The following is a 20001-nucleotide window of genomic DNA, read 5'->3' as shown; positions in this document are numbered from 1 at the left end:
CCCATGTCTTTAACAAAAGAGGTGCCGAACAGCAAACCCTCATCGGTCGGATCAGGTTTCGCCACAGTCATAGTGGCCAGTTTAGGGTCTATCTTCAAGAGGATCGCTTTACGCCTCTTAGTGGACATCGCCGTATTGGCGTTCCCCAGTAGGCATATCGCCCGTTGGACCCAGCCTATGGCCACATCCACATCAACAACAGAGTCTCCCGCTCTAGCAGAGTCGAGGAGCTCATAGAGCTTCGATAGGGGTCCCAGCGTATCCAGGATCTTGTCCTGGCAACCCTTTAGGGAATGGTCAAGGCCCTACTTAGATTTCCACCCCGACTTATTCAAAAACTGGGCAATCTGCGGATCAATGTCAGGGGTCTTGCATGCAGAGCCCGGGAGGGAGGGTCGTGGGCATTCGGCGCGCAGCTTATTGCGGCCTTCCCTAGAAAGGGGCGTGCGGATGCGTTTAGCCACATATTGGGCAATATGATCCGGGGGGACCCATTCAGCGGACCGGGGGTGGCGCAAATCGTCAGGGTCGAACAGGGGGTTACCCTGTGGGTCAAGGATCGCCTTGGCGTCCCCAGAGGGGCCTAACAACTGGCCCCGGTCCATGGCGGAGGACCCCGAGGGGGTGACGCCCGTAGGGGGCAAATCCTCGCCAGAGTCATTATCATCAAAGGAGTCGTACTCCATAAGGTCGGATTCATCCTCCACACTCCGGTCGGTATCCGACCCATCATCAAGGGCTCTAGCCCGTTTCCATAATCTAGCCTTTTTAGCCCGGCCAGGGGCTCTTTTGCGCTATCTGTGCGCGCTATCTGTGACCGCCTCCAGCGTGTCAGTCATGGCAGGAAGCACCTGCATAGAGGAGTGGGAGCCGACATTCTTAGACTTAGTCCTTGCCTTACGGGCACCAGGCACAGTCTGGGCAGGGGAAGGGGAACCCACACCTAGGGGGGTAGAAGGGACCATATTAGGTAAAACCACAGAATGCAGGGACTGTGAGAATGAGGAGGAAACAGCCCCCATGGCTGAGGCAATAGCCTTCTGGATTGAAGAAGCCATAGTGGCCTCCAGCATGGCCTGAAACTCTTGAGAGGCCATATTGCCCTCAGGATTATCTGAGTGAAAGTCCCCAGGGGGGCCTACAGGGCCATCCTCCCTATCCTGCATTTTTGCAAAACCACAGTGAGTTTAAGTTAAGAAAAACTGACAAATTATACTATGGGAGAAAAAAGGGTTGAGTAACCCACAGAAATAGCAGGGAGAAACAAAGAAGGACCAGACCGTCAGAGTGCCAGGGGACCCAGAGGACAAAACGAGGCGACCGACCGCACGGCAGCACTGCAAGCAGAACGGAGTCTGCCCAAAATGGCCGCCGCACGTGAGGGAGGCGCTCGCGACCGGGTGCCCGGCGGGGGAAGCGGCGCGTGCACCTGAGCCGTGCGGGCAGCCGGTGAGAAGGGAGAGGAGAGCACTCAGCCGCGGCCGAGGGCAGGAGACGGTCGCGGCAGCGAGGCAGAGCCGGGTCCCGCGCGGGAAAGCGGGAGAATAGGGGAGGGAGGGGAAGGGTGGAAAACCTCCGGCTAGAAGGGTAGAACCCCCAAGGAGTCCGAGGCACTGACGGTACAGGTCAAGACAGAATAGAGTGCACAATAAGGCAAACAGAATAAATAAATACAAGATGAATACAAATACATGTAAAACACCAAACTGAAAATCAGAATCAAGAGCAAACAAATAACACTTATCTGTCTGAGGAAGCAGCAAAGAAAGAGGGGGATTGTGGGAGACACAGGACTTATATAGCTACTTCCTCTACCATGTGATCGGCTACTCGTTATGCCTATACAGTTTTTTCTTTCATTTTGACAATATTTATATTCCTCTATCTTTGCTGCTAAGGAAATAAAGAAAGAGTTATGCATAATATGAGCCTCCGTGTCTTTAATAAAATCCTTTCATCAAGTATTGAAAGAAAAAAATATTTATTTAATGACCAATATGTAAAAAAACGTACTTCCTTTCAATATTGAATGAAATGATTATTATATTAAAAGATATTTTTTAGGTGACCGTTGTACTGTAAGGAAACAGACATGCCCATGGCAATTAATAGGCAGTAGCAATGTATATACAGACATTCACTTGATCTGTGGGTGCTTGAGTTTGAAGGACTCCTCCTTTTAGATCCAAAAAAGTGTAAACTATAAAATGGCTTTTCACTCCACTTCTTCTTCTGTGTGAATTTTCATTTTATAATAAAGTCCCCTCTTGTTTGACAACGTTGCCAGATGGGAAGGTATCATCCCCTCTTTTTAGTGGAGGAGAGCCAGCACTTGGAACTAGTAACTAGAGTTACGTATAAACAGTGTCTGTTCTGAAAAAGTGGTGCAAACATGATATATGGGTGGAGTCACCAATGAAATTTGGCTGATGGTTACTCTGGAATCTATAGAAACTACCTAATCGTAATTTACACCACTTTTCAAAACACAAAACCTTTTATACATATGTCACTGCTAGTACTGGATCAGTAATTCTCCCTCATGCCTTGTGCTTTCAGGGTGATGTTTGTTCTAGCACATCAACGCTCGATATTCTCTGATTTCCAGGAATGTAATTATAAGATGCTCACAATGTAGTATAGGACAACTAAGTTGCAGCAAAACAAAATGAACTCAACACATCCTGCCACAGGCTGGAGGTGTAGATCTGATGTTGGCTCATCTATTCCTAAAGGAAGACCTCTTATACACTGTCACCATAAGCCATACTTCACTGCCAAGGCCTATGGTTGACCACGTGTTACTCAGAAAATGGGTAATAACTGTACGGTATACTAACAAACATTAGCCCATTCACAGTGTTTCTTGCACGTTGCTCCAAGATACAGGAAACATTCTCAAGGCTCTAAAATAAAATTGTCTCTTCATAACATTACAATTATAAAAGGTGTCCACACATTGTCCTTTAAATTTGTTTCCAATATATCACAACTAGTACTTGTTTCTTAATTGGATTAATATATTTAGTTGTTAATCCTGTTAAGATTAGAAAAAATAATCTCTAATCCATTAATCTTTAAATTGTTAACTGTGTAGAGTTAAGACCAAATGAATGCCTTTTAGAGTTTAAATAGAATTTCTGAAAACGGAAATCTTGGTAAAATGTTGTCTAGAAACTGTTGAAGTTCAATTAAGGCATAACCTTAATCATAGTTTGACAATGCTCTGCCACAAGCAGTGCCTTTCTCAAACACAAAAAGATTTGCTGCCTTTCAGCAACACTTGGAAGGCAGCACAGTTTATAACTGATAATAATGGAAAAGAGACTGGAAAACATGAGCGCTTTTTACTTTCAGATTAGTTTTGATTTAAAATTTGCCTAGAATGAGGCAGTACGTTGCACAATACATTAATACACAATTGTTGAAATACAAAACAAGTATCTGTTTACCAATGGGCATTTAAAGGAGAACTCCACGCACCAAAACCACTACAGCTCCCTGTAGTAACTCATTGTAGTGGTTATAGTGCAAGGACTGTCCTAGGAACCCCCACTTCCCCATAGTAAGGAATACAGCTGTTTGCATCGGGGGAGCTAATGGAAGCTCCTGCTTAGAAACATAGGACTCTCTGGTGTTGCTAATGGAGGCAGGAAGAGACACCCAGCAGAAGTTAATTTATGCCAAAATGGGTTGACTCTTTACAATGGGCAGTGTGGCACCTGGGCACCCCTGGCTGTAGTGGTTGTGGTGCTTGGAGTATTCCATTAACATGATGTTTTACTTCTTCCATATTCCATCAGAGTTTGTACTCCTTAGCCACATCAGGGTTATTGAGTGTAATGCCTAATTTCCCTGATTAAGGATAATTTATTTGTCTTTTTTTTTTCTCTCTCTCTCTCTCTCTTGTTTTGTCAGTTAACCACATGCTTTAGATGAGCAAGAATGTAATGCCAGGTATCTCATGGATGTTTAGAATTCCTTATAATGCACTTTACCAGGCATACATTTGCTCTGTTGCAAAGTTCCCCATTGATTTTTTTTATTTTTTTTGGGGCCATGTTCATGTACTGCTGATCTAGTTCTCTTTTGTTTTTCTACCATTCATCCTGAGTAATTAGTTTCTCATATGTGTATATGTATATATTTTATTTATACTAGGATGGCTGAGGCAGAACGCGCTGGGGAGGAGAGTATGTAGCAAGATGTACTGGGGGTGTTGAGGGAAATTTAATTGGAAGTGTGGGGTGGGGTAAGAATTGAATGGAATGTGGCTAGCATGTATGGTTGAAGAATTATCGCTTAGGGAGATGTGTGTCTGTCTGTCTGTCTGTCTCTTAGCAGATCTTTTATTCTTCTACCATTAGAGTATATGTATGTTCTATCCAGATACATTTGAATGTGCTTCTTACAGCTTGTCATTTACACTATTATCATTGCATCTGTATGTCAGGTTGTAATCCACAGGGCTTTGTGATTCCAACATGTGGCGGTCGTTATGATGTGTATTTGGGCAGTCGGAAACGGCGAGCAGTGTACTGGGATGAAGCAGAGTCAGAGGTGCAGCGATGTACTTGGTTTTACAAGGGAGACAAGGACAATAAATATGTTCCATACCCAGAAGATTTCAGCCAAGTGTTAGAGGTAAGGAAATCTATTTTAAAAGGTGTGGGTGTGTGTATATTGAAAATTTGTTGCAAAACAGTGATTATATACACTGATCAGCCACAACATTAAAGGGACACTATAGGCACCCAGACCACTTCAGCTAATTGAAGTGGTCTGGGTGCACTGTCCCAGCACCCTTAATCCTGCAAAGGTAATTGCATTTTTTATAAACTGCAATAAATAGCTTTGTAGGGTAACTCCATCTCTAGTGACCTGTCTACCGACAGTCACTAGAGGGACTTCAGACTGTTTGGCGCTGGACGTCCTTGCGCTATTCATGAGGACATGCAGCATCACCGGAATCCCCATAGCATTATATAATGCTTTCCTATGGATAACTCCTTATGCAGAGGCGGACCCAAGCCAGTTCCGAGGGACATTGGTGCTGGACCCAGGTAAGTGCCAGAAGGGGTTTTTCACCCCTTCTGCACTGTAGAGTGGGCTGGAGGGGGGCACTATAGGGTGCTATAGTGCCAGGAAAACAACTTTCCTTGCACTATAGTTTCCTTTTAAGATTATTGACAGATGGAGTGAATAACTTTGATTATATCGTTACAATAGCACCTGTCAAGGGGTGGGATATATTAGGCATCAAGTGAACAGTCAGCTCTTGAATTTCATGTGTTGGAAACAGGAAAAATGGGCAAGTAGTGACTCGGTCAGAGCATCTCCAAAATGTCATATCTTGTGAGTAAGCAATAGTTAGTAACTACCAAATGTGGTGCAAGGAAAGATAATTGGTGAACTTGCATCAATCTCGTGGGAGTGAAGGCTAGCCCATCTAGTCCGATCACACAGAAAAACTACTGTAGCTCATATTGCTGAAAAATGTAATGCTGGCCTTTGTAGAAAGGTGTCAGTATATAGCAGTTTTGTATATAGCCACAGACCGGTCAGGATGCCCATTATGACCCCTGTCCACTGCCAAAAGCGACTTCATTGGGAATGTGAGCGTCAGAACTGGACCAGTGGAAGAAGGTTTCCTGGTCTGATGAATCCTCTTTTAGGTCAGGTGGATTGCTGGGTACGTGTGCATCATTTTCCCGATGAAGAGATGGCAGCCGGATGCACTATGGGAACACAGATATTGTTATGCTCTGGGAAATTTGGGGTCCTGGCTTTCATGTGGTTACTTTGACACGTACCACCTACCTAGAGATTGTTACAGACCAATTACACCCCTTCATGGCAATGGTGTTCCCTGATGGCTGTGACCTGCAAAATCCCCAGATCTCAGATTGAGCATACGTGGGATGTGCTGGAACAACAAATTTTATCCATCAAGGCCTCCCTTTGCAATCTACAGCACACTAATACACTATATATACTACATTGTCAGATGGTTATATTCAAAAGAGCTCACTAACCAGAAAAAGTGCATGTGATTAAGTGGACCTTGATGTGTGTGGACTACCATTTATAAAACATTGTGAAATATTAAAGGAACACTCTAACCTCTACAGCACACTTTAGAGGTTATGATACTCTCCCAGTGTATGTGCTCAGCTGTTCCTTCACTGTAGTTCTGTGCTCAGCAGAGCTAATGGAAGCTTTGTGCAGGAGCTTCCTGCTCTCTTGGACTGGCTCCTGGCTGACTCCAGTTAAGCTATCAAACTGTATGGAAACAGTTTGACTTTGTACCCCGGAGGGTGCTGTAGATCTAGTAATAATGGTGACTGGAGTGTTCCTTTAATCTGATTTGTGTTCTAATAGATCGAGTAAAACACAGAATTGGGAACTTAAACAAAACATTATGCCTATTAAAGGATATGAAATGAACTAGTAGCAAGTTGGTATTTATAGAAATACTAGTAGTGGCAAGAGAAGAGGGCTAGAATAGGACTTAAATATACATTGGACATTGTAAATTAAAATTGATGGCTATTTCTTGTATTTCACACAAAATTTGCTGTGGCTGCTAATTTCAACCCTGCAGCTATTAATAGAGTGGGTCATTCTGTTTTTGAATTCTAGTTGGCCTTTGCATTGTCCCAGGTCCTTAAGGGGTTAATGATCACTTAAATAAAATTCGTTATAATTCTGTGTATTATTTGATTCTACAGTGATATTAGAGAGCAAGTTATCTCTGGTATTATGAGCTGTTTGTATTTCAATTCACTTCCTTCATCTTCCTGCAGGATGCGTACATGATGGCGATGACAAGGAACGAATGGAAGAAGAAACTAGAGTCCCCCTTTAGAGATATAATTATTCTCCATAACCCAAAAGTAATCAAGACTTACATTTTGTGGTAATCCGTCCTAGTCTGTTCTAAAACACATGAGCTAAATACCTCATTCTGCTTTGATATGTGTAACTGTACAAATATCTACTTTTCTTAAAAGGATACTATTGTGCCAGGAATACAAAGCTGTATTCCAAGCACTCTAGCTCCCCCTACCTTCCCCCGCCTGCATGAATAAAAGGTTAAAAAACATTTATTTACGTACCTTATCAACACTCCAAAGACACATGAGCATTAGACCTCTCCATAGGAAAGAATTGAATCAATGCTTTCCTATGGGGAAAGATCTGACGATGGATACCGGACCAAAGGCCACTGAGGGCAGACTTAGAGCTCCAATGTAAACATTGTCGTTTCTCTGGAACTGCAATGTTTAACATTGCAGCACGAAGTGCAAAAGGGACACTGCATCCAGACCACTTCAATGAGCTGACGTGGTCTGGGTGCCTATAGTGTCCCTTTTTAATGTATTCTCCTTATCATGGCTGACCTCTCAAGACTTTTTTAAGTTTTAAGACATTGTATTGTTGCCCTACATTTGTTAGTATCTTTATAATGAGAACAGGTTCTTAAATCTATAGGTAGGCAGCTGGATGATATGACGTTTTAGTAGGTCGTAGGATAGACTGCCTACAGTCTACTGAATATATAATTGGAGCAATGTATAAAACAATGCTGGATCAAAGTTCTAAAAGTTAAACTATTTGCAGAAACATTAAAATGTTAGATTTTTTTTTTTTTTTTTTAACTGTACTCCTAATTGATTTTTATTCATAACCCTCAGTATGTCTTTCTTGGGTCTAGCCTTTCTTTTTACCAAATAGCAGACAAGATCCCACTCGGAGATACCTACTGTTGTCCATCACCAGTCTCACCAACACTTTGAATAACATCCACACAATTCTTACTACAAGAACCACAGACAACATATTTAAAGGGACACTGTCGACTTCTGCATTACTTCATCTCTGAGTGCTGCCATTTAAGGGATCCCAGCAGCACATTCACATTGTCATGACATCATCCGCCAGCACATTCACATGCAGCATTAGAGAATTTTCAATGTTGTGCACAGCAGAATAATCTGAGTAATTGGGTAAAGGTTGCTCCAGTCTAACTATCACTTAAATGACAGTGTTCAGGGAGAGAATACTGTGGCAGTTGAAATTGATCCTTTAACAGATAAGTCATGCTCTTTGACCCATACCTCAGAGAGAACTGCCTTGTTTGTTTGTAATATACTTTGTGTATTACAGCTGTGTTCTAAAACTACAAATGAAAATAACTGACCATGTTAAGGCAATGGTTCCCTCAAGTTTGCAAACACATTCTATGAATTGGTTTAACATTATTGGATACGTAAAGGAACAGTCCAGACACATGTTTGTGTGCACCAACCTCTACCCCTTTTGAGAAGCATGAGAAAGTCGTGATCACGTGCATGCACACAAGCCAACAAATCCCTCCTGTCAGTGCTCAGAATGAAGACAAACTCAGGTTCCTGAGCATTTAGCCACGCTGTCCCCAACTTCTGGAACACTTTAACTTGCTCAATTTGAGTAGCAACATCCTTAAAGACTTTTTTTTTTTTTTTTTTTTTTTTAAAGAAAGTTTTTTATTTTTATTTTTATTTTTAACCACCTCTTTTCTCAGGCATTCAGTGAGCTCATCTGACTATCAGAAGTCCTTAACTTTTTGGTCTTTTTTTTATATTTGTAAAGTCTACTAAATTGTAAAGTCTACTAAATTGCTAAAAAATAAATTTAAAAATTATGAGTGCTCCTTTAATCTACAGCATCTGGAATCCCATGATAACACCCTATTACACGAGTGAAGAAATGCAGAGTAGAAATAAAATGGAGTGATTAATTCCACTTGTGATGACCAACCAAAATAAATGCTTTTTAAGAACCATAAAAACATACACAGGCTTATGTTACTATTTGCACATTTACCTGTTCTTTGCTAGGTAAAAGGTGATAAAGGAAAACCATTTTTATACATTGTATAGACCAGTGGTCCTCATCCCAGTCCTCATGGACCACCAACAGTGCAGGATTTATGTATTCCCTTTTTTATTCAAATGGAGATCCTGACAAACCTGGACTGTTGGTGAGACATGGGGACTGGGTTGGGGACCACAGGTATAGACAATGTGTTATGGGAACCCTGAGTATTAACATAGCCATTACAGCTTGATGTGAAAAGGAGGAATTGGGTGAAGTCCCTCTGGTTTCTTGCAAAACTGATTTTAAGCCGTCTCACAGAAAAGAGGATTCAAATGATTGCTATTTGTATTGCTTGTTCTGGTTTTTAGAATGTTCCTTTGGAGTGTTCATATGAAACCATTATTTTAAAATGTTAGGTTATGAGAAGGTTCTGTACAGGAAATAGATAAAACACCAATAGTAAAAATATACGTGTTCAAGAATGTATTGTGGTTTAAGCACAAGATCTTTGTCCTGCATTACTTCAATTGTTAAATTGCCTAATCCCTTCTCTTGTTTTCACAGCTAATGGTACATTACCAACCCACAGGAACTCCAGATGAATGGGGGGCTACGCCGAGTGAGCAGGGTAGACCCCGCACAGTCAAGAGAGGAGTGGAAAACACTTCTGCACACATACCTTGTGGTAATTAACCTCTGCTTGTAACACATATCTTCAAATCATGTGTTGATTATCCATAATATGCATGTTAGTTTGATTATATAATAGTGCTATTGACATGTTGGTGAAATTGAGCTTGTAGATTGTTACTGTGTTTAACATTTTGGAGTGTACTTGACAGAAGTCCATTTAAATATTAAGAATAGTTGTCCTAAATGTCCAATTTCCATATTCTGGGTCATATTCTCACAAACTGTCAAGGTGGCTAGCTGTGAGAATTCTTCATGTTGCTGTTCATTGTTAGTTGCATATAAAATATTTAGCCATAATTTATTGTCAGTGAGCTTTAACTGATGCAGACTATTATGGAGCTCACTTTAACCATATCCATAGGATGTATTTTGAGATACGTTATTATATTACCGTATATCCTGACAGAGAACTCTACATTGGGCTTGTCATGCCAAAGCATGAGTTGGGATAACGTTTATTGTAGGCTTTGATCTTACAACAGGCCTAAGCCATAAAACTACTAGATAACCAACACCAGTGCTGTACATAGGGCATCGTAAAAGGTATTGGTGCATATGCTCTGACTTTGGGTTCTTTAAAGGACCACATAATAAAAAAAAAAATATGGAGTGGTCAATAAACTGCCAGGCCAAACCACTCTGATTCACCCAGGAGTCTGCCCACTTAGAAACAACTAGTTTAAGGTATGTATTGAGGATGTTGGGCTATCCAGTCTGTTTTTTCTTTTTTCAACAACTACTTGGAGACCTGTAACATCCGAATCTCCCACAATAATTATAAATAAGGGGTAGCTATACGTAAGGATCTCTTGTGTTTTCTCTTATTTTATGGACTGTTTTGCAATTTGTTATCTGTTTTTCTGTATGTCATTTATTTCTGTATGTTTGTACCCAGAACTGTAAATCCTTTTTGTCAGATTAAATGTTCACCTAATCAGCTTGTGTCTTTGTACTCTATGAGCTCACTCTTCTCAGTAAAAGCTCAGGTAAACATGTTACTAAAGGGTTAAATATATATGTCTGATCAGTAAAGTAAGGCTGTGATCCTATAATTCTACTGTGTGTGGGGTAACAGAAGACGCCTGGATTTAAAGTCTTTGTGGTGGCAGTAAAGTTTGTACTAGGGTGTTAGTGTAGAAGGGATTGCAGGGGTTAATTTAGTGGTTGCTGGGACTAGCAACAGGTAACCATTAACCCTTTCACTTCCACACTCTCCCCACTGTCTCGCTGGGCCAATAGCCCACGCTCGTGACAGGGCTCAATCTTCTTTTCCAGTCAGTGAGCCAGTATTATTTATTATTAACCCCTTAGCATCTATGTCATCATAGCAAGCTGCAATGTAAGGATCCCGTTTCAAAGAATGTCACACGTATTTAATTACCTTTTTATTTATTTTTATTTAAGAAATTAAGTAATATTTGTTGTGTTTTTCAGGGGAAACATCTCACATTGATCACTTGGTATTTATGGTCCATGGCATTGGTCCAGCTTGTGATCTTCAATTTAGAAGCATTATTCAATGTGGTGAGTTTATTTTTCTTTTCTCATTCTTGATTATTACCATACTAAATATTTTTATTTATTTTTTAAGGCAAAGGGAGTGCATGATTTTTAAATGGGTGATCCATACTGGGTTTACAACTGTATTAACCAGGAAATATGTGATTAGTTTTCACTAGTTCTCAAGAATGTAGTCCTGCTCAGGCCAGCTCAGTGGTACTCCTTGTATCCAACTACTACACCTGTCTTAACTCCAATTTAAATAGAAAGTGAAGGTAAAACAATGCATATTTTCAATGTAGTTGAATAAGACGGTTACAATTTAAAATATACATTTGAGTTTTTGTTCAGATTTTCTTTGTCCTAAATGCCTAATATCATACTTCTTCTGCACGTTCTAGTTCTACAGGTAAGTTTATTGTGGGCATTAGTGACGGATCACCCTGTACCCAAGCTGGGTACCTCCACCAAGCACGGTTCAGCCCCTAGCCTCCTCAACTTGGCTGGGGGTCTCTCTGTATCTTCCCACCCTGTAACTGGGTCCTAGGTATAGTTCCAAGTGATTATGCTCTCCTGCAGAGAGTATAGCTGGTCCACCCAAACACTAATCAATACTGAGTGAATGGTGAAAATGAACTTTATACACAGACCCCCAGCACGGGGTCTCCATTGTATTCCACATAAGCCCGCCCAGGCATCTTTGTGTCCAGGAGATAAGAGAGTTGATAATCGGTACAACACATACAAAAAAAATAAAAAAATACACTCAATGCATTAAAGCATCCCCACATGTCCTATATCACCAGATAGCTATGATTTGAGCGCCCTAGTTGTCCAAATAGCGCTCAGATACATGCAGTGTAGTTGAATTGCCACCAGGGCAAAGTTTTGACCAGCCGCAGATGTGGCATTCCCAAAATAGTTACAGAGCGTTCGGTGCTTTTGCTAATCAATGGTCAAGGGCTCTTGTGAACAAACTAAAGGGGGCTCCTCCTGGTTCTCAGGGAGCGATTGTTCCACACGGTCTCGGGCACCTACCCTCCAAAAAGCTCTCTCCTGGCAGGTTGGCGAGAGGGTCATTACACCGGGTCAAGATGACCAGGAAGCACAAAGTCACATAGCCCAAAAGCGTTTTGTAGCGGTCACGGCTTAGTACTGCTGAAGTCTGTTTGCAGGTTTATATTTCTGAACGACCTCCAGGGACCAAACGTTAGTGTAAATTCAGGAGAGGGAAAGTACCCAACCAGGGAAAATGAGGATAAGTCTCTTTAGGAAGCCAGGCAGGTTAACTTCCGAACGGGGTCTTCAGATATGGTCCATAGTCTTTGGGCAGGATGCTAGCTAGCATGCTCCTCCAGGATCTTGTGGCATAGGCTCATTTGCCACAGCATTGTCCAATCAAATACCTTATTGAGAAGCATTTTGGACAGAACGAGTATGTTTGGAAGAAAGTGCATTCAAACATGTAGCTGAAAAAATTTAAAGTAGGAGACCGAAACCAGGCCACCAGGTGCAATTTTGGAAAATTTAGCTGCTTTCTGTAAACCAGTGAATTTCAGCCAGTGTGATGTTTATAAGCCACTTAAGGCTAAAGGATAAAGAATAAAATATCGATGTGACCGTGGAAAAGTTTCCCTCCTGAAGTGTGAAATCTAAATTGCAACATTTAGGCAAAAAGAAAGCCAAACAGTGTTCATAGATGACTTGGAATATATTTTTGCCTAATACTTACATTCTGATTTTACAATTCAGTACAGTGCATTGGTTAGTAGATATACCACAGAGTCATGAAAAATAAAGGCGAGATAACAACAGTGAACAGGTGAGAGCAGAAGCCAATTAGAAAGCTGCTTGGAATTTATACTGACTGGAGGATACCAGTACAATCAGTCAGTGTTGTACACTTGTGGTACTTACTGCCTGCTGTACAGTTGCGTATCCCATGCAGTAACTGGAACAGATGGGTATCCCTACACACAACGTATAGGATGGAAAGACAGAAGCAGCCAATGATTTAAAGAGGAAGTCAACATAGTATCTGGGTAGATCATTTTCATGTTCATTTCTCTGTATCCCATTTTGGTTCAGTGAACGATTTTCGGTTTGCGTCCTTGAGGCTGTTGCGTGGTCACTTCAAGAAAGCTTTGGACCAGGACCTGATTGGGCGTGTGGAATTTCTCCCTGTTGACTGGCACAGTGCTCTTCATGCAGATGCTACTGGTGTTGACAAGTAAGTGTGAATTTTGTGATGAGAGTATTACAAAACTAAGCAGTTAGATGGATAAATGTGTTCTCACTTCCTTATTAAAATCAGGTATACAGTGTTACCTCGGTTAACATAATTTTCGGTTTACAAATGAAAATCCATTGAAAATAATGCTTCGGTTTACAATCTTTTTCAAATACAAAGCAAGTTTTCCCAGGATGCATTGCGCCTGGGAGGTTTATAGCGCTGCCCCTGTGCATGCTGGAATCTGTGGGTAGCACCTGGCGTCGAGTGTGGAGGTGTTGGAGCTGCTTTTGCATCGAGTTGTAGCCTTTCTGGAAATGTTTTGCAGTGGTTTTGGGACTTTTTGGAACTTTTTTTGGTGCATATCTCAAGAGGTTTAAAGGTAGGGAGCTGAGCTTTGTCGTTTGCATGTCTTTTACTGTATGTTCTGCATTGTCGGTTGGTTCCCATGCCAGCTCAATCTGACCTCCAGAACGGATTTATTGGTTTTCAATGCATTCCTATGGGAAACCGTATTTCGGTTTACACATTTTTCGCAATAAGAAACTTCTCGGAGAATGCATTAAATTTGTAAACTTATGAAATTCGTAAAATTAATGGGAGAAATCTGCTACATGTGCATTTGTGAGCCAGTGCTGCAGGTGCCTGAAAACGTTACTTAATCTTTATCCTGGATCTTTGCATTAATAATCTTGTTTGCACAGGGTTGTGTTAATGTGTGGTTGTGCTCTGAAGCTTACTAATTTTCAATATGTATCTGAAAATACAAACTTTTAATACTTTCCTCTTATATCACTATTCATTGTTGTCTTTTTGTGTGTGTGTGTTTGTTTACACAGGGGAAAAAAATTAAGGGAAAAATAATTTTCCCGTATATGCATTATGTGGTGTTTTTTTTTTTTTTTTTTATTGGTATGGAAAAGCAATGATCATCACAAACACTGTGATCTTTTAATGTAATTTCTCTACCTTTAAGATTTTTACGTTATCATTTTTAATATGTTTAATAACAATGTGCTGATGTAATGCCTTGAACCTCTTACTTCTGTAAGGTTTATTTTTCAAAAATAGCCTAAATGTGTAAACCTTTTGTGCTAATATGTGAGAGAGTCAAATCGCTGACTGTGTTTCTGTTAGCTGCACTGGTGTTAGATCAACAAGGCAGCATAATACATGTCCATATTGCAGTATTAAGTTTAATTACGTAGAAATCAATATTTATGTTATTTTTTTTTTTCTATGCAAATAAATAAACCCATAAGATTCGTGGTAATTGCTGCATTTCTAAACTACAGAATGTTTCCATTTGGTGATAACTACTTGTGTTTACTTGGCACCTTCTTTCTGCTTCATTGGTAGTGTCTGTAGTAATTTGACCACTGGAAGGGCTGCAGAAGTTCAGCGCAGCCATATAAATATTCCTCATTTTGACTTTCCCTGCAGAAGCGATAGACTTCTGAAAAACTCGTTGAAATTGTTTTTTAATTAAGGTCTCTCCTTGACCCTAAGAAACTACACTGTTGTCGTTATGGTGTTTGGAGAGTCTCTTTAAAGGAACACTATAGTCACCTAAATGACTTTAGCTAAATAAAGCAGTTTTAGTGTATAGATCATTCCCCTGCAATTTCACTGCTCAATTCACTGTCATTTAGGAGTTAAATCACTTTGTTTCTGTTTATGCAGCCCTAGCCACACCTCCCCTGGCTATGATTGACAGAGCCTGCATGAAAAAAACAAACAAACTGGTTTCACTTTCAAACAGATGTAATTTACCATAAATAATTGTATCTCAATCTCTAAATTTAACTTTAATCACATACAGGAGGCTCTTGCAGGGTCTAGCAAGCTATTAACATAGCAGGGGATTAGAAAATCTTAATTAAACAGAACTTGCAATAAAGGAAGCCTAAATAGGGCTCTCTTTACAGGAAGTGTTTATGGAAGGCTGTGCAAGTCACATGCAGGGAGGTGTGACTAGGGTTCATAAACAAAGGGATTTAACTCCTAAATGGCAGAGGATTGAGCAGTGAGGCTGCAGAGGCATGTTCTATACACCAAAACTGCTTCATTAAGCTAAAGTTGTTCAGGTGACTATAGTGTACCTTTAATTGCATATATAGGTTGTTGTGTGTTCTTGAATCATCTGTATAGATATGTATTTTTCTGATTTTTCTTTTCCCTTCAGTGACATCAAGAGGATTACACTCCCCAGCATCAGTATCCTCCGTCACTTCACCAATGAGACACTACTGGACCTCTTCTTTTACAACAGTCCAACGTACTGTCAGACTATTGTGGACACTGTGTGTGGGGAGATGAACCGGCTCTACCAGCTGTTCCAGCAGAGGAACCCAACATTTAAAGGACATGTATCTGTGACTGGACACAGCCTTGGTATGCTTCAGTCCATATGTCCGATAAGTCCATAAATCCTATAAGGCATATCCAACCAGATTTAAAAAAAAAAAAAAAAAATCATAGATTCATTAAGGTCTATATCTAAAAATGGATATCTCTATGGATAGGAGCATCCAATAAAAAGGGTGTTAAAAAAATGAAAGTATGTGTATGTGATAATAGAGGTAAGAATGCATGTTTAGTAGAAGTAATTGACTCCTCAAACTATAGAAGTTATACCTTAAAGGCTTGAAAATATAAGACCGTATTCAAAGAGCTTATCTAGTGAACCACAGTTAAGACAGCCTGCTTACACCCATAAAATGTTCTGTGTGCCTGGTAGTCTGTAGGTTGCTGTGTTTTGAATAGATTTTCTGTTCTGCTGATCACTTTGGATGATGCATACCTGTAGTTTTGAGAGGGACTTGTATACATTTTTAAGCACCTAAACAGTTGATCTTTCCTTTACATAGGTTCACTCATTATGTTTGACTTACTCACTAACCAGCATGACTCCACACCAAACAATCCTGTCCAAACAAAGGTAATTAGTAATTATGTTGAACTCTAGTCTTTTCTAAAATGTGGGAACCTTACCATTTAGCTATGGTATTTATCTCCTCTTATACTCTTTTGTACTTTGTCTTATTGTATACCGAGGCTGAAGGAGCAAGTCCCCCGGAAAAGAAGCAGGCGCTAGACAATGTCTTGCAGGAGCTGGGGCTCACCGAATTCCTTACTGTGTTTGAGCAGGAGAAGATAGACCTGGATGCCCTGGTAATTGCGGCCTAATCTAGATCGTGTTTTATTGTTTGTCATTCTCCAATTAGCAGGTGGTGTAAATAACCATGTTAGTGCAACTAGGCCCATTGAAAGGATTCTAGCACCCTTTGCGGGGATCTGCTAATTAGATTATTAAAATAAAAAATGAATTGTAAAGGTAGGGTATCTGACTCTGAATCTAATACAATTATTCCATCTCTTAGGGCTAAAAATATCAATAACAAGGCCTTAAAGTTGCTTTATTTGATACCAGAGAATGAAGAGGTATACTTACCGCTACCCAAAATATGAGGAATTCAAAAATTTGTATGATTACTCACTTTGTCCTGATCATTCGGCTGCACGTGCTAGGTGGTGATTACAATAGTACCACAAATGATGACTAGATGCAAAGTACAGAATCCTCCAACCACACTCTCTAGGATACCCACGTAAGAATATCAATTACAATAGGGGTGAGTAGGGGGAAAAAAACCTACAAAGTGAACAGGTATCACATCTACTCAGAAGCTTCCCCAGCTTCTCTTATTTTTCATCTCCCACCTTTGAGTGCTAATTAAGGCTTTGGTAAGGGATTTTTTTTTTTGTCAATCTTTCTTTTATTGAGGCAGGAGTTAAATGGGGTACAGAATAAAGAAGAGGGGATGCACAGTATTTGTACAGAGTGGGATCGCTTTAACACAGTAGTACATCTCCTACAAATGACAGCCTCATTTTATATTTTATATTAAGCAGGCTTTTCAGTAGATTAATAGCACGCATAAAGTAACAGTCAAAATGGTAGTTTACACTAAGCGATTGAATCATCAGGAGTTAAATGAATTAAACAAATGTAAAACAGGACGATAGGAACAAATCGTAAATAGCTCAACATTAAGTGCAGGTAAGTCATGTTAAGGTGGCTAGCATTTAAGTTAGGCAAGATCACACTTTAAAGCCTACAAGGTACTAAAAGATAATGAAAATAATAACTTGCTCCTGTGCCTACCGAGTGAGTAATACAGTGTAGACGGTGGGGCGGATTACATGAGTATCAGGCAGGCTGGCTCAGCTTCTTTAGGGAGGTGCATTAGTACACCGGCTAATGGTGCTAGTCTAGTTAGATAGAGTTTAAACTGAAAGCAGGCATAAAACAATTACAAAGGATAAGCTCGCATGGTTCAAAATAGCATAAAAAACAAGATTTAAATTGAGAATATCAAGCTTTGATGCATTAATAAAACAGTGTTGATGCTTAGTTATACAAGCGTATGGTAATTATGGTTATGCTTAGGGTTATAGGTGTGTGACATAGCAGTTATTTTTTAAATTGTATTATGTTTGCCGTGTACAAAATGTTACAGGCAGGCTCGAGGTGCTCTCGCTTAACGTGCGGGGTTCTTGTTAAACAGGCACAATTTTATAATATGTAATATAGGCAGGCAAGGTCATTTAATGCAGTATAACATCAACTTAAAGTGTATAATTAAGCTGTAAACAGGCTGGGACCATTCGTCGATCTGGTAATAACGTGAGAGATACAGGCTTGTTCAACCTTACCAATGCTTGTTTGCACTGCAAAATATTAGGTGCAAGTTTCGTCTGAGGCAACAGCATCATAGATGAAATAGAAAAAAAATTAAAATAAATACTTTAAACCTAAATGTAAACTACGTGGTGTCAGCACGGTGAGAACAATGTCCTTGGTGCAATTCGATTCAGTCAGCCGATGCCGGCTCTATGTGCTGTGCCTGCAAGCCGGGGTCGGAGGCAGGGTTGATGAGAACAAAAACATAACAATAGTTGGGTCTAGGGTTGGGGAGGCGCCCCACGGGTGCAGTACTGTTCAGTCCAAGTGTCACTGTTCCTTGTGCGCCAACCCTGTATAAGGCTCCGGGGCGGTGAATGCGTTGAAGATGGCAGTCGGTGGTCGAGAGTGCTGGATTGAGCCGTTAGACGTCGACCTCCATATGCGTGCTGGTTGTAGGGACCGGCAGACCATGCGGTCACCCGTCTCCGTTCAGGTGGTGATGGTAGCGTAAGAGTCCGGGGTTAGGCCTTGTGGGACAAATGGGACAGTCCTGGCTGGGTCCCATCGATGTTGCGGGGAGGATTGGTTCTGCTGGATCGGTGGTGTGAGGGAGTCCATAGTTAGGCCTAAGGAGTGCAGGAGTGGCGTCGCGTCACTTAAGTCACGTATGCGGTGTATTTCAGGACCCTGTTGGACCGCAAGGGTGTGAGACGGCCGCCAGCGGTAGCCGAGGCCTTTTTTGCGGAGGATGGCGGTGAGTGGTTGGAGGGACCGTCTCCAAGCTAGGGTATTGCTGGAGAGGTCTGCGTAGAAATGTATATCTTTGCCCTCATGTTGTGGAGGCGCCTTACCCCGCAGGGCGTCCAATATCGCCATCTTGTCGGAGCTATTCCGGAATGCTATTATGGTGTCTCTAGTTGATCCAGTGGGCGCCTTTGGTGACTTGGGGACCCGGAAAATGCGCTCTGGGCGGATGCGCTCTGCCTGTGCTGGTGGCATTATCTTTGCGAGTAGGCTTTTGACGGTTTGCGGCAGGTCCGCATCTGTGGCGTGCTCTGGGAGCCCCCTGATTTTCAAGTTATTACGCCGCCTGGTATCTTCGTTCTCGGCCATGCGGTGGTCGTGAGAGCGTAGCCGCAGCTGCAGCTCCTGCACGGTGCGTTGGAGGTCCCTTATGTCCTCAGCGTGCGTTTCGGTTCGGTTCTCTATGGTGGTTAGGCGGTTCGTCACCCCCTTTAGGTCTCCCCTCAGCGCAGTGATCTCCTTGTGGAAGTCCTTGTGGTGGTCGGCTAGCATTTGCTGAAGGATCGCCACTGTCACTGGCATGGAGTCTTGTGGGGGGTTGGTCGGTGGCGAGGGACGTCTGGTAGTGTGAGTCGGTAGGTATTCCTCACCTGAGAGGTCATCGGAAAAATCCGAACAGCCTCCGTGGAGTGTCGCCATGTTGGCTTCGTTTGTGCCTCGGGCCTGCCGCCACATGTCTCCTATGGTGAGTCCCGGGTTGATTTTCCCCGGATTTTTTTTTTCCGGTTTTGCGCCCCATGGTGTTGGGGTGTGTGTCGAGGGCTTTTGCCGTGGTTTGGTAGCCGGATGGCTGATTGTTTGCCCGTTTTCCTCGCTTGGGCCTCGGAGCTCTCGATCAGTGCGACCGCTCGCCTCGGTTGCTAAGCCCCGCCTCCGGTAAGGGATTTTATACCCTCTTGTAATATTAACATTGTAACATTAATATGCCACATTCAATTATTTTCTAATATAAATCTGCAAAAATTATGGAAAATCTTCTTGTCATTTTGTTTTTGTGGGTATCCTAAAAAGTGCGGTTGAAAGATTCTGTTCTAAAAGTTACTAGCCATTGTAGGCCTGGAGGGGCAACGTCACACTCATCATGGTGAATTTATTCTCGCTATTGCTGAATTTTCAGCTACTATTTGCATTGTATCTGTTGATATTGAAAAAGACCCGAATGGGGTCAAAACGCAGATTATTTGGAGCACAGATGTAATTTTTGTAACACATTAAACACTGC

General features: G+C 41.5%; 1 protein-coding gene across 4 annotated transcripts in view; it reads left to right on the top strand.

Annotated features, from left to right (window-relative positions):
* DDHD2 (DDHD domain containing 2) overlaps positions 1-20001 on the top strand; it is a 42660-nt gene that overhangs the window by 7520 nt on the left and 15139 nt on the right. For 2 of the 4 annotated variants that reach the window (XM_063448418.1, XM_063448419.1), the window contains exons 3-10: positions 4454-4644; positions 6807-6896; positions 9427-9547; positions 10990-11079; positions 13144-13285; positions 15471-15679; positions 16156-16226; positions 16343-16459. In XM_063448418.1, coding sequence (XP_063304488.1) covers positions 4454-4644; positions 6807-6896; positions 9427-9547; positions 10990-11079; positions 13144-13285; positions 15471-15679; positions 16156-16226; positions 16343-16459 — 1031 coding nt within the window. The remainder of the gene's footprint in view (positions 1-4453; positions 4645-6806; positions 6897-9426; positions 9548-10989; positions 11080-13143; positions 13286-15470; positions 15680-16155; positions 16227-16342; positions 16460-20001) is intronic. The other 2 variants (XM_063448420.1, XM_063448421.1) reach the window with 2 other exon arrangements.

Source organism: Pelobates fuscus, chromosome 3, assembly GCF_036172605.1.
Source record: "Pelobates fuscus isolate aPelFus1 chromosome 3, aPelFus1.pri, whole genome shotgun sequence".
Taxonomy (NCBI): domain Eukaryota; kingdom Metazoa; phylum Chordata; class Amphibia; order Anura; family Pelobatidae; genus Pelobates; species Pelobates fuscus.
The sequence above is the reverse complement of the archived record's forward strand: the minus strand, read 5'-3'. Positions and strand labels throughout refer to the sequence as shown.